Genomic DNA, 14,863 nt, shown 5'->3' with positions numbered 1-14,863 from the left:
TTTGGGACAAGTTTCTACCATCCAGTTAGCACATTATAGATTTCAATAGCAATAATTGTTGTTGTTCATGATGACAGCTCTTCTTAACCCGATAGCATCGAGATCAAGTCAAGAGTGTTTTTTTATGTTCATATCATATGGAGTTCAGTATTAGGTGGTGGATTTTTGTTGTCAACCACCTAACAATGGCAGATGAGAGACTTCAGGGAACATGTAATGTCAAACCACCTAACAAAGTGTCCCCAAGTAATTAGATAAGGAATCTTCACAATTCGTCGTGCTTTTTATGGGCTTTGGCGGTAGTCTTATCTTTAATGACATTCCTTATTTCATTTTTCATTATATTATAAATAATTTATTTCTTATTTTTATTTTATCTCGATATTGTGTTTATTTCAACCACACTTACTATTTCATTCTCTATTTTTATCTCCCTATTTCATTTATTTATTTATAAATTTTAATTCTAATATATTTTATCAAATAGCCCAAATATACTAAATTAATACTCAAATTAATTTAAATTAAATACAAAAATAATACATCAATAGTTCAAATGTGCTAAAAAACCACAAATAAAAAAAAATAAAAAATACAAACACAACTAAAATTGAAAACTCAAACTAAAACCCAACAATTCAATCGCCGTCGTGATCAATTGACTGGATTTATCCACCGTCGTGACTAACCAATCAAATTTATACAACTATAAGAGAAATTGAAAAAGAGTTATAGAAATTAAAAGCATATTATGTCTGTTTGTCTTCTCTCGCTGTGGGCAATGGCAACTTGTTGAAGGTCTTTTTCTTATCATGGGCAATTGTGATGCCTCTTCTTCAACAAAGCTTGGTGATTCGACAATGTTAACAACAATGCCTTTCCTCCAACGGTGACCATTGTGGAAATGGATGGCAAAGGATGTTGTGTATTTTGAACTAGTCAAAAGAGACAAAAATTTCCTTATTCACTATTTAGATGGCGAGTAATAAATATGATGGCGAGTAGCATTGGAATAGGTCGCGGTCGTTGTCCTTGATAAAAATTTGACTTGGCGAGGGTTTTGGTGAATAGTTAGAGACAGTCTTAAAGGAGGCGTGAAAGTTCAAAAAATCATCAAGTTTTAAAATTTATTTAAATGTTAAATATTTTTTATTAGTTAAATTTAATATTTAACAGCCCGTCAAGGTCCTGCTCCTTACGTAACTACTAACTAAAGCTGCTTAAGAAGTAAAAACTGCAGGTTGTTTTGATTTTGAGTTGCAGTAAGTCACTCAAAAATCAACCGATTGCAATAGAGCCTAAGGTAAGTCTTGAGAAACTTTCAAAAATTCTATTTTCTTGAATTGTTTAGGGGTCATTTGAAAATATTGTCAAAATTTTTTCTTTTATTTCATTCTGTCATTTTTATTTCAATATGTTAATTTTCATTTCCGCTAAATAAGAAATAAAAAACTGACAATGTTATTTGATTTTATCGTGAATTGTCAAAAAATGAAAATAAAAACTGAAAATAATGTTTAATTTTATAAACCCTTGTTTAATATTGAATCCATCCTATGGATAATGATAAAATTAACTAATTATGTTAATCTTTAAGGTTCGATTCTCAAAAAGACGACCAAGGAATTTGTGTAGGAATAATGTTAAATCTCAAACATCTTATTCATATCATAATTTCTTCTTGTGATAAATTATTATACTAAATTGGGTGTTACATTGTCAAAAAAAATTTGAAAATTGTATTTTATGCCTATTTCTCCTTTGTATTAAAAGATATATTTGAGAACATAAAAAATATAAATATTTTTTTTTATTATTTGTTAAGCACACAAAAAAAAAAAAAAATGTAAAAAAGTTTGATTAGCTTCTGGATAAGCATGATCTATTACCAAAGTTAAATTTGCTTTAATGTGAGACTGTATATAAATTTGTGTGAATTCAATTGCCATAATAATAATATTTTTCATTTCATTCCACTCAATTCCTTTAGAAATATTCTGCCAAACAGAGTCTTCTACTGTTACTCTGCTCATTATTTATCAGCGAGATTGCATTTGGGGGAGAAGAAAGCGAAATATCATACAAGGATTCTCAGTGACTTGGAATTTGGACGTTTCGCCAAGAAGATTGAGGCCTTGCAGAACCCAACGATTTGAAGATTGATTACAGTCGAATCTCTCTCTCTCTCTCTCTTTCTCTCTGCCTCTGTGCTGTTTTAAGCGTGTGGAAGTTGCATCGTATCATCGACTGGCGGCGAGTTTTTGGGAAAGAGAACAGGTACTTAAAACCCTAGCTCTTGATTTATACGTGTTCTTCTTGCTTGTTTGTCTTCGGTTAGAGGAGAAAAGCTTCAAAGTCTTTGGTCATAGAGCAATCGCGAGATCTTCCATTTCAGATACTTCATCTAGCGTTTTGTGTGAATACTGAATGGCAAGGATCAAGGACAGCGATCAATTGGTTGACTTGTTCTGTATATGTTACGATGTAGCTTTCTTAGGATTTTGTGGCGGAAGATGGAAGCTACAATCTGGACAGTGCCTGCAATGTGCGCCTTCGTATAAATTTGAGTCGTCATGCTGACTACTTTGGTTTCTCTGCTTCTGTCGGTGATAATAATACCTTGGGCATGATCTGGAACTCTTTTACCATCATGACTTCCAAAATAGAATTGTATATAGGAATATGATAATAACCGCAGGGTTTTATCGGGGAAATTGGGAAAAGTTGAAAATAGAGTGAGGAATAAATAACCAATAATGAGTATGCATTTAAGTTTTATGAAAGTTCAAAATAAGCTGTTGAGCCATATGTATTCCCTGCTATATCAAATACAAAGTGCATATTGTTGTCTGTTGAACCATGCAATAAATGTTAATATTTATCATATGGTTTTGATATCTATGCTAATGCAATTTATCAATATTTCTGGATGAGTGGATTTGGGTAGTACTGTAATCATTATTAGGTGTCTTGAATGCTGAGACAAGCGATATGTAAATGCAGCTTCTAAATGAGTGACAGTATGTTGTATTTGTTTGTGTTGGATATTGGATGAATATTTTTGTTTATTTGCAAACCTGCTTCTTGCACAGGTGCACCATTTCTCATGGGCTGAACTGAAAAAAGAAATTCCATGGATAAAATAACTTGTAAGACTTGCCAAGGACCTTCAGTTTATGGAATATGACCTCCATCGACAAATTTTATCAATTCTAACTTGTTGGGAAATCAGCGACAAAAGGCTTCAGGAGTTAGGTTTCGAAGGAAGTCTTCCTAGAAATTGAACATGGGTGTGCAACAGGATGACAAGAGCACTGAAAGGAATGGGTTTTCAGTTTCTGGATCAGAGGAGGTATGTTCGGCTATTTTTTCATAATGATTAACCATATTTTATGGTGTTAACCATGTTTTCCTGTTTGACAGTTTGGGGTAGATGTTCCATGGCAACGTGTCCCTGAAGAAACAAAACATTTACCCATTAAAAAAAGGAAATTTATGCTCCAGTCTCCATTGCCAATGATGTCTCAAGCTGCTTCACCACAATGTGACCAGTCTCCATCATCTAAGCTGCAGACCTCTTCGTCACAATCTAATGATAGTAATCAAACTAATAATGACGAATGCAGTTCAGGGCAATGGAATCGTTTGGATTCCGTATCCAATCAGGAACTAGGGTTATCTAATGATCCTGTAGAAGTAGAAGTGCAGTTCCATGAAGGTATTGAAAATGTTTTGGTGAATGGGGAGCACTCGGAACTGATGAATAGAAAGTCTGATCGCATTGAAGACTTTTCAGGTGTTTCACTTCTTGCAACTGCTGCTTGCAATAACATAATCACTGATGATTCCCAGAATCCAAAGGCAGGTAATGAAGTAGGTGAATTTTTGACTCCAGATGATATTAACTTTTGTATGTCTGTTACACCTTTGAGGAGATCTAGTATATTCTCTGAAACGGGCAATTTGTCTCTGAAAGATTCAGCACATGAAGATAATATTGATTATTCAATAGTTCAAGATAATTCAGCAACTGTGCCTCTAAATTTTCATGGTAAGAGAGACAGTGAAACAAAAAAGAGGTCTGCTTCTATGAAAGATGAGAGGTTACACTGGGACCTGAATACTATGATGGAGGCATGGAAGATACCCTGTGATGACCAAAAAAATGTTTCTCAAGGAATCCTTGATGATGGTTTGAATGGTGAAAATCTAGAAAGATCAGAAGGTTGTGTCAAGCTATGGGAATCCTACCTGACTCTGGGTTTATCAACATATTCTACTACAGATACCGGGGTTTCTACTTTAGTTACAAGCGAGGATAGATCCCTCGATGATTCTCCTTTCCCTGTGTCAGAAACTATCTCAAGCAAGTCTCTTCCCAGAGAAAAGACAGATACATATCCTACAAATGATGTCATACAGGCAAGAGAAGATTGCTGTGGAACTTCTTCCCTGCAAGTCATCAAAACATTGTCGGCTGAAGATATTCATTGTGGAAAGCATAATGTTGTTCACCTCGATCTGGCAGTCTCAGAGAAGGCTGTGTCTCAGATTGACAGCATACAACTGAAAAAGGATTCTAGTGAAGCATTTGATTTACCTGATAATGGGACTTCTTCAACGGACTTGGTTTGCAGAGTCAATAACAGTGAGCATTCTGTATCTAAACCAGGGAAACTGCATCCTTCCTTCCCTTTACTGGAGTGTAAAACAGATCATGTCTTTAGCAACGCTTTTGAAGGGGACCAAGATAATGAAGCTGTCGCTCTAGATGCTTCTACAAAAGAATCATCATTCCCTGTTGATAATAAGCCCAAGTCTAATGAGTTTTTTGGTTGGGCTCTGCTTGGAGGTCTTAACAATAATGGTCGTGTTGCTGATGTTTCTGATGGTTTTCGTGGTCATATGGTTGTTGTTGAAAAATTGACTGGAAGTGAAGCTGGTAATTCTACAGAACCATTTGATTTACCTGCAAATGAGACTTCTTTGACAGACTTGGTTAGCAGAGTCAACAACAATGAGCATTCTGTGTGTAAATCAGGGAAACCACATTCTTTGGACCTTTCACCAGAGCATGAAAGTGTACACATTTTTTACAACACTTCTGAAGAGGGCCCAGACAAAGAAGCTTCTGCACTACATTCTCCCCCAAACGAATTATCATTCCATGTTGATGAGAACAAGCCCAAGTCCTATGAGCTTTTAGGTAAGGTTGCTCTTGAAGATCAAAGTGATAATGGATATGGTGTGGGTGGTTCTCACAGCATTCATGGTCATATGGTTAGTGTTGAAAAATTACCGGGATGTGAAGCTGGTTATTCTAGAGAAGTATTTGATTTACCTGATAATGGGACTTCTTCAATAGACTTGATAAGCAGAGTAAACAATGATGAGCATTCACTATGTATATCAGGGAAACAACATCCTTCCCACACTTCACTCGACCATGATAATGCACATGTGTTTGACAACACTTTTGAAGTTGGTCAAGATAGACAAGCTCCTGTAATACATGCTACTCCAAATGAATCATCACCATATGTTGCTATGAATGAACACAAGTCAGATGAGTGTTTTGCTAAGGTTGCTTTTGAAGATCCTAACAATCATGAATATGGTGCAGATGTTTCTCATGGTGTTCATGGTCATATGGTTGGTGTTGAAAAACAAACTGAAAGTAAAACTGGCTATGAGTCTCCATTTGAAGATGGAGAATTGAGTCAGTCAGTTGTATACTCCTTGGAGGAGAATGAAGATGAAGGTGAAGCTGAATGTGTGGACTATGATTCTGATATCAAAGATGAAGATGACCTCGATGCTGCCACTCACTGTTTGTCAAAAGCTGGTTCTGATATGTTAAAAAATGACAATAATGGAGGGGTAGCAGAAAATGTCATAGAATGTGGTGGTCTGGATGCTTTGAAGGAATCAAGCCAGTCAACAGGCTCTAAAGAGCTCTCTGGGCAGAATCTACCACCTGGTGTTTGTAGATTTTCTTGTAATACCACCATTGACAATACAAATAAAGAATTATTGGCTTGTGATCCATTTAATAGACTTGATGCTGAAGCTTCTTCTGTAGTAGAGGTTGTATCAAGGGCAACGAGGGGAAAATTGTCATCACGCATTGAAGGATCATCATTTTCTGATGCTTTGGATTGGAAGGACAAGAGCAGGTATCTTCTTTGGATCTGCAAAATTCTTCTCCAGTTTTGTCTGTCTTTTCACTAATTAATCTTTTTTGTGATTTAGATCCAATTCTGGCTCTTGTTTTCAAGCTAGAAAGGTGTTTGGTTCAGCAAAGTACTTGAGAAAGGAAAGACCTGCTTGGCGAATACAGGATGCAAGCCAAGGGGATGGTCGCTGGATTGATTGTCCAACAGGCTTGGATTCAAGAAACAGCCATCAAACTGGGTATCCACATGGTAGTGGGCGCTTCAGGCCGTCAAGTGTTGGTGCAAAATATACGACAAGGATGGATGTATTGAGCTACCGTGATCAGAAGCGGTCTATGAATTATTCATCAAAAGATGATTATCGACCACACCTTAGGAGGATATCTGATAGTAATGATGGTTATGGTGTACATAGGGGAATGGTAGCAGAAAGAGATAATTGTGACACTAGGAGCAGGAGCAGATCAGGAATATATCAGGATGGGGTCCATAGAGGGCCCAGGGAAGAGTACCGTGGAGCTTTAACTGAGGACCATGGATCATCTTCTGTTGGCAGGCCACGTTATTTATCAAGGAGAGATCGCAGCTTTTCTCCCATTGCCAGTGGAGGTGCTATTTTTCCCCAGTCCCGCTGGAAGTCTCGATCACAATCCAGAAGTAGATCTCCTGTAAATTGGCATTTGCAGAGGGAAAGAAACATGGGAGTCAGAGGCCTAGATAGACCTCTGGGCTTGAGGTCTGAGTTCATGATGGAGAGAACAAGAATGCTTTCCCAGAAGTCTGATTTTCCAGCAGATGAAGGTATCCTTTTCTCTCCACCAAGAAATGACTTCTTCTCACACTGTGACTCTCAATGGATTGATGATCATAGTTACATGGCTACTCATTTCAAACAAAAAATATCACCTGGGAAAATGTTTTGGCGAAATCCAAGGTATCATTCCAGGGGTTCTCCAGGAAGAATGAAGTCTGATGATTGTAGACCCATGATAGGCTCCAGAAGATTTACTGGTCTGTCTGGTGGAGCTGGTAGGGGACATAAATATGATGGCAGACACTGCGAGGGAGTGGAAGATGGTGACAGATATGAGATGAATCATCGAGGGAGGCACTATGACACTGGTGGTGCAGTAAGGCCATTCCACTATGATGCAGATGATTATTGTGAATTGCATAACACTCAGAATGAGGACAACTGCAGTAGAGGTAGTGACAGAAGGGATATGCCCATGCCCAGGCCGAGGACAGGGAGGGAAGAGAGAGGTTCTTTTAGATACAACAATGAGAGAAAATACGCTGCTGGCCCCAAGTCTAGAATTCAAGATTATGAGGAGGATCCCTGTAGAGGATGATCACTACGGCGTTTGCTTCACATGTTTGAAGTAACATTTTTGTGTCTGCTGTGGATAGGGATGGCAAATGAGGAGAATTTGAGGCAGACCCGACCTGCCCTGCCCCCACTCCCCATTTGGTGCTCTTAATTGGGTAGGAATGGGTATGGGCAGGTTTGGGGTGTAAACCCATTAATTTTAAGATTCAACGATCACAACCCATTATATCTGTTTGGTAACCTGTGTATTCTTACATTTCAGAATAAACCCAATTGTTTTAACTTATTTACAAGTCTGCCACTATAAGTATTCTCATTTTCTTGGTCAGGGTTAGGGTTAGTAGAATACAGCTGCATCTCTCTTTTTTCTCTCCAATCCTCTCATCCATCTTTTGCAACATGGCTCCTTAACCATGATAGCTGGCTTCCATCATCATCCTCAACGGCCAGCTCTTTGGCCTCAGATCCTTTCATTAGCCACCTCTTCAGCGTCACACCTTTTCTTTGGCTTCATATTTCTCTTTCCTCACTTAGTTCTCCCTAACCACTATCATTGGCGACCACCACCACCATCAGTGATAGATTTTCCCACCATTGCTGTTGACGATTCACTGCTTCGTAACCATCGTCAGTTGTCACATCCGGATGTATAGTTCTTTCTCAAATCTGGTATGCCTTTATTTTACTTTTATTTTGTAATCAATATACTTCACAGATCTAGGTTGAGCACTTTTTTGTTTTTATTTTTTAAATTTGATGATATGCTTATTCCTAGATCTGGGCTTAGCACCTTCTATTTTTTAACCTTATTAGTTAATATTATGCCATTTAGGTGGGTGTCATTTAGAATTATTTCAAGATAAATATAAGATTGGGGTATGTATTAAAAATTGGTTCTTTTTCTGTTTTTCGGCATAAGAAACTCAAGGTGATGATCAGAATGGTTTCAGCAATTGTTTTGGAGGAGGCACTGAATGGTCCTGTGACAGTTTGCCTGCTTTTGCTGAGACAACCACTGCTTCAAAAAGGTTAGGTTGTGTTTAAGTTTTTCTTTTCTTCTCTTTCTTTATTTTTGGAGCCCTCCTGGTTGTGATTACAGTTTAGGAGTGATGCTTGTTGATCTAGCGATATAGAAAAATACAGTTAGTGACTCCTCCATGTCACAAAAGGAAAAATAGTAGTTGTTTTACTCTTGAAATTTTTGTTATGGAGAAGTCACTAATATGACCAACACTGCTAGAATGTAGGTCAGTCACTAGTTTGATCCATACAAGCTTTGATCCTGAGTCCATGATGCTCCAAGGTGTCTTTTTAAGGTGTTCGGTTTTATGTCTTGACTTGTTGAACCCCCCCCCCCCCAAAAAAAAAAAAAAAAAGAAAGGAAGAAAGGATATCTTCCTGATTTATTATGTGCCTTTACATCTTGACAAAAAAGAAAAGAAAAGAAAAGTTCCAATGATGGGGGTGATTAAAATGTTCATACAGAAATGACCAGATGACTATTTTCTAGTGGATATTGTTTCTCACGATATGTTGAACTTTTCTTTGGGGGAATGCCCTCTTAGGGAAAATTCCAGTATGGAATGAGGTAGCATTCTGCTCAACGATTACTGATTGAGCATTAGTTTGATTTTCATGATTGCCTTGTGTACTAGCAATTTATTCAGTCTTGTGTTATGAGCTTTGGCGTAGGATCTAGTCACAGGTCTAGACACGAGAGAATCTTTTTTTGGAGCTATGGTGAATTGGTGAGCCATATAGTGGGATAAAGGCTGGATATGTTGTGGTTGTTGATGGTGAATTGGTGAAGGCAGACTCATCCTTGACAGAGCCCCCTCCTAAGAGAAACTAATTTCTTTGAGAGAATCGATATCTCTTATTCCATAGTAAAGCCGCCCTTTATATAGGCAGCTTAATAACAATGGAAAGATAAATCCTAAATAACAGGCAGCTAATTACCAAGGAAAAACAGATCCTAAATTATAGGATCTGATTTAGGATCTTGGCTATCAAAATAAAACAAGAAAGGAATCAAAAATAAACTTTTAATTGGCAAGCAATCACTATGGATTCACTGCTGTTGACTTCCTTTTTTGATAATGCCTTCCAATAAAAGCATCCATATCATCTTGATGTTTTCTCCTACAGTTGCATAATTATGTCACTCGCCCTGTGCAGATATTTGATGTGAAGAAAATTGGCGTATTGAATTTGGAGAATTTGTTCATTCATTAAGTGTCTTTCATCCAAAAACTCCTGAAAATGATCAAATTTAAGAAATAAGTATGACAATAAAGGCTTTTTTTTTTTTTTTTTTTCATTTGCTTGCATGCAATTTTTGCTAATCTGTTAATTGGGTGCATAATATGGCAGGTGTGTTTAGATTGTATGATATAAGGCACATTGGCTATATAAATAGCTCACTAGTACTTATAAAATTATAGGCCATTAATTTTATACAACAACATATCCAGCCTTTATCCCACTATGTGGGGTCGGCTACATGAATTCTAGACTTCTATGTATTTCTGTCTTTTGTCATATTCTCATTTAAATCCATATATTTCATATCAAATTTTAATGTCTCTCCCAAAGTCTTCTTGGGTTTACCTCTACCTCTTTTTGTGACTAATTGTTCCATTTTATTAACTCTCATCACAGGAGCGTCTCTTAGTCTCTTTCTCACATGACCAAACCATCTTAGTCTAGTCTCTCTCATCTTCTCCTCGATTGGTACTACTCCTATCTTATTACGAATAACTTCATTTCTAATTTTATCCTTTCTTGTATGTCCTCACATCCATCTTAACATCCTCATCTCCGCTACACTCGTCTTTTGCTCATGTTGGTATTTGACTGCCCAACATTCTGAGCCATACAGCAAGACTGGTCTTATAGCTGTCCTATAAAATTTTCCTTTCAATTTTAATGGGATTTTACCATCACATAACACCCCCGATGCATTTCTCCATTTTAGCCAACCTGCCTTAATTCTATGTGCAACATCCTCGTGGATTTCTCCATCTTTTTGAATCACTGATCCCAAATATCGAAAATGGTCTTTTCTTTGTAAGATTTGGTCTTCTAATTTTATTATAACATCATCCACTCTTGCATTTTTACAAAATTTGCATTCCATATATTCTGTTTTCTTTCTACTTAATTTAAATCCCTTAGATTCTAAATTGTTTCTCCACAACTCAAGCTTAGTGTTCACTCCTTCTTTTGTTTCATCCACCAACACTATGTCGTCTGCAAATAGCATACACCATGGCACATCTGTCTGAATATCTTTAGTGAGTTCATCCATTACTAGGGCAAATAAGTATGGACTTAGTGCAGAACCTTGATGCAGTCTTATTGTAGTTGTAAATGGTTCAGTATCCCCTCCTCATGTTCTGACCCTTGTCTCTACACCATGATACATGTCCTTAAGGGCTTGTATATAGGCTATTTTGACTCTTTTCTTCTCTAAAACCCTCCATAATACTTCTCTAGGGACCCTATCATAGGCCTTTTCTAGATCTATAAACACCATATGTAGGTCCTTCTGATGATCTCGATACCTTTCCATTAGATGCCTCAGTAAATATATAGCTTCCATTGTTGACCTACCAGGCATGAAACCAAACTGATTTTCTGACACCATTGTTTTTTTTCTGAGCCTCTGCTCTATTACTCTCTCCCAGAGTTTCATGGTATGACTCATTAACTTAATTCTTCTATAATTTTCACAGTTTTGAACATCTCCTTTGTTCTTGTATATAGGAACCAAAGTACTCTTCCTCCACTCATCTGACATCTTTTTTTATTTAAGGATGGCATTAAATAGTTGCGTTAGCCAGGAGATGCCCTCTTCTCCCATGTATTTCCATGCTTCTATTGGTATATTATCTAGTCCCACTGCCTTATGATTTTTCATCTTTTTTAATGCTTGTCTTATTTCATTTGAACTTATGCGTCGATAGAATGTGTAGCTCACATTCCCTTCGGAGTTACTAAGATGTCCCAACCTAACTCTTGTGTCACCACCATCATTGAATAATTTTGTGAAATACTCCTTCCATCTCTCCTTAATCGCTCCCTCATTTACTAAAACATTTTGATTGTCATCTTTTATGCTCTCCCTCATTAATTTTATAGTTCGACATATTCATACTGTCTATCATTCAGGAATTTTGGTTGCGAAGCAACTGTTGGAGAGTGGAATCCAGATGACAAGGCTAAAATAAGTAGTCAAATCCCCATAAGAAGGGATGGCTTCTCTCCAAGTATAACAGCTAAAATCTGGCTCCTGTTTTTAATGTGTTTTTCATCCCCAAAAAAGGATACTGTAGTTTAAATGATTTTTCCAACAGACTACATGTTTGAATTGTTGCACAAAGCATGTTGTAAAGAAGTACTCAACATTGATTGCAAAAGTCATGCTCAGACCATCTCCTAGAACAGAGAATGGGTAGTCAGCATAATGAAAGTTTTGTATAGTCTTTGCCATGTTATTTTTCTCCATTATTTTTTTTCCAGCTGAGATGTGTAAAGAAGAGCTGCCGATCCCACCAAAACTTTCCAATGAATTTGATAATAACTTGAATAGCATATCATTAGTTGCCAAATTTTTCAACATTCCACATTTTTCTTACGAGACACCTGAATGCACAGACAAAGATGATTATCTTTTTCATTCTGGAATTTATCATTAAGACCTTTCACTGGTTCTATATGTCCTACTACTGGAAACTATGTTCCTGTGCATATGAGTTTTGTATTCTTCAACTTTTCTATCAACTTCCTTCTTTTCCTTTATATAAATATTGCCATCTTATTATTCATGCTTATGTCTCTAGGCAAGATAAAGTTATGTGGCACAAATTACATATCATGTATTATTCCTGGCTGCACCTTCTTTTTAAATATTGGTTTCTTTCCCATTAAATGTGTTCTGCAATATTTCAGTGTGTAGTCTTAGCTACTCATTATTTGGATTTCTGTCTTGAAGGTTGGCTCATGGAGAAGACTAGAGTTAGAATTATAATAAAGAGGAGATTAATCAGGTCCATGTTCTATACAATTCTTGATGTTTTAATAACTTTGTTTAGTTGGTGTTCTGCATTTTGAACTAATTCTTGATATTCAATCCAGGCATTCTATTGTTCCAATACTGAAATAATTGCACGTATTTGTGCATCCTTTAGCAATGCAAAATACGGAATAGTGATCACTAGAAAACAAGAGTATATGAAAGGGCAAATAACTAAGATTTGGGAAGGATAGACAAGTAAAATCTTATCACATGGCCTTAGAAGTTTTTTGACTTTCAAGAATCAAATGTGTATTTGTCAAATTTCATTTACTTCTTTGCTAGATTTAGGTTGACCATATTTGTCATTTCTTTTTGGGTCATATTTTACAAATTTTTTACTAATGTATTTACTAAAATGTTTGTCCACCATCCCCATTAGATGACTCAAACCCTAGTCTTTTGTCAGGCTAGGAAAAGGAGGTTGACATCAATTGTTTGGAAGGACTTTCAGAAGGTTGCAATAGATGGAAATGAACGGAGCTATTTATAAACATGGTAATAGGCAACTAAATGCAAAGATTAAAAATGGGACAAAGCATACACTTGAATTGGTGCTTGAAGGATAGATGAGATAACACAAGAAAACGAAAGAGTTAACATGTGCTAGTCATGTTATTTGATCAAGAAATCTCTCATGATGGTCTTGCTTCCATGATCATTTTACGAGTACTCTTTTTATCACGTTGGTTCTGAGAGACTCATTAATGTTATTCAACCTAAGTTCAAAATGGTTTAAAGAAACACAATTAGGGGACATATGTCAAAAATTTATAATTTAGAGAAACAAAAAACACGTAACTTAGAGAAAATAAAGAGGAGCTTGCTGCTACTACAAATATATGGACAGCTAAGCCAACCAAGATAGGTGTTGTGGCTATTATAGGACATTTGATTGACAAGACACGACAGGTATAAAGTAAAATTTTCAGATCTGTCTCCATCCCGTATACTTAAGTATTCCTTTTTGATGTACTTACTGATGCCATCATATTGGATTGGAAGGATATGAAGCTATCCACCATTACCGTAGAGAATACTACCACTAATGATGCTATGATGAATATTGTGTCAGAAAAACTTTCTACAAAATCACTTTTCTTATAGGGAAAAGTAATTCACATATGTTATATACATATTTTACAAATATCATCCCACTTTTGATCCAACCAGCAAACTTATTGATAATCGATCAGGTACAATTGTTGAATTCCTTTCCGGTTTGTTTATGATCCTAATGCTTCGTTTGATCTTTTAGTACCATGTTTGGCATAATAGTATACGAACTTGCTGTTAAGCTTAATGTTGCATTGGACCCTTGATTGTCTAGGTTCCCTGGATATGTACATAAATAATTTGAGATCTGAAATAGAGTAAAATATGAAGCTTGTTTTAAAGTTCACTGGAAGGTACCATCCTTCGCATCGCTGGGATTCCACTTATTCGCGATCTACTAAAAATGATTAAATTTTTGGGTAAATTGCCCCCGCTGTCTCTGGTCTGGGCCTTTTACTCAGATATTATATATTATTTGTTTTTTCTATCAAAGGGATTCTTTTATTTTCCATTTGTGGCCAAAAAAAAAAAAAAAAAAAAATTCATATATGGTGTTTGGACAAAAGGCCCAAACTACATGGGATTTGGAATCAATTTACCCTTAAATTTTTCTCAAAGAGTTGAGACATTTTGTAGATACAATTTGGTTGATGGTCCTTTTCAATAATTATTTTTATTTCAGTGTTATTATTTTTAATCATTATTTTAGTATTGATTTTTTTGGGGGGCTGGAATTCTGAATTATCTTTTGTTTTCTTTTTCAATTTCAGGTGGATTGAAGTGGGCAGGCTGTTTTTTAATCGTTGAATAGCTTTCTCTTTTTTTGTTGTATAATTTGAAACTCGTACTAATATTTGTCTCAGTTTGATTTGTATTTATTAGCGTATCAGTTAAGAGTTTTGTTTTCATTTTCCTTTTTGTTGATTTAAGTTTGGTTTGTAATCAGATGGATGAGTTATAAATGTGTTTTTAACCCTTATGAAATTATACAGTTTGGACGGACCCATAATTGTTTTTATCTTTGTATGATACAAGTTTAAGCAATTGGAATTAATCAGGGGTAATATTACTATTTAAGGTGAAATATTAATGTTATCTTAATATTAAGAGTCATATTTAAGGTGAAATAAGTTTATCTAAAAATTAAATAGTATTATATTTTATTTTTAAGTACTGTTATTCGTCGTTTATCATGAAAAAAATGCGATGTATTAATAATATAAT

The 14,863-nt window shown here is 36.0% G+C and overlaps 1 protein-coding gene across 3 annotated transcripts; it reads left to right on the top strand.

The window, feature by feature from the left end:
* Window positions 1-2,000: 2,000 nt before the first annotated feature.
* Window positions 2,001-14,648, top strand: LOC127797693 (uncharacterized). Of its 3 annotated transcripts, XM_052330810.1 has the most exons (8): window positions 2,001-2,277; window positions 3,093-3,352; window positions 3,424-6,176; window positions 6,253-8,175; window positions 8,426-8,534; window positions 12,503-12,557; window positions 13,914-13,992; window positions 14,410-14,648. In XM_052330810.1, the coding sequence occupies exons 2-4, from the start codon at window positions 3,287-3,289 to the stop codon at window positions 7,526-7,528; spliced, it is 4,095 nt and encodes a 1,364-aa protein (XP_052186770.1). In that variant the 5' UTR covers window positions 2,001-2,277; window positions 3,093-3,286; the 3' UTR covers window positions 7,529-8,175; window positions 8,426-8,534; window positions 12,503-12,557; window positions 13,914-13,992; window positions 14,410-14,648. The 3 variants fall into 3 exon arrangements, with proteins under 3 accessions (XP_052186770.1, XP_052186762.1, XP_052186779.1); XM_052330802.1 differs by lacking the exon at window positions 13,914-13,992; XM_052330819.1 differs by lacking the exons at window positions 13,914-13,992; window positions 14,410-14,648 and adding an exon at window positions 12,646-13,906.
* Window positions 14,649-14,863: the final 215 nt, after the last annotated feature.

Source organism: Diospyros lotus, chromosome 1 (genome assembly GCF_014633365.1).
Source record: "Diospyros lotus cultivar Yz01 chromosome 1, ASM1463336v1, whole genome shotgun sequence".
NCBI lineage: Eukaryota > Viridiplantae > Streptophyta > Magnoliopsida > Ericales > Ebenaceae > Diospyros > Diospyros lotus.
Note: the sequence above shows the minus strand (reverse complement) of the source record. Positions and strands in the feature narration are given on the sequence as shown.

Bases quoted from the DNA above. Each gene is read 5' to 3' on its own strand.
- LOC127797693 (XM_052330802.1), top strand. From the start codon at position 3,287: ATGGGTGTGCAACAGGATGACAAGAGCACTGAAAGGAATGGGTTTTCA. The intron at 3,353-3,423 runs GTATGTTCGGCT...CCTGTTTGACAG, and splicing joins CAGTTTCTGGATCAGAGGAG to TTTGGGGTAGATGTTCCATG. The intron at 6,177-6,252 runs GTATCTTCTTTG...TTTGTGATTTAG, and splicing joins GATTGGAAGGACAAGAGCAG to ATCCAATTCTGGCTCTTGTT.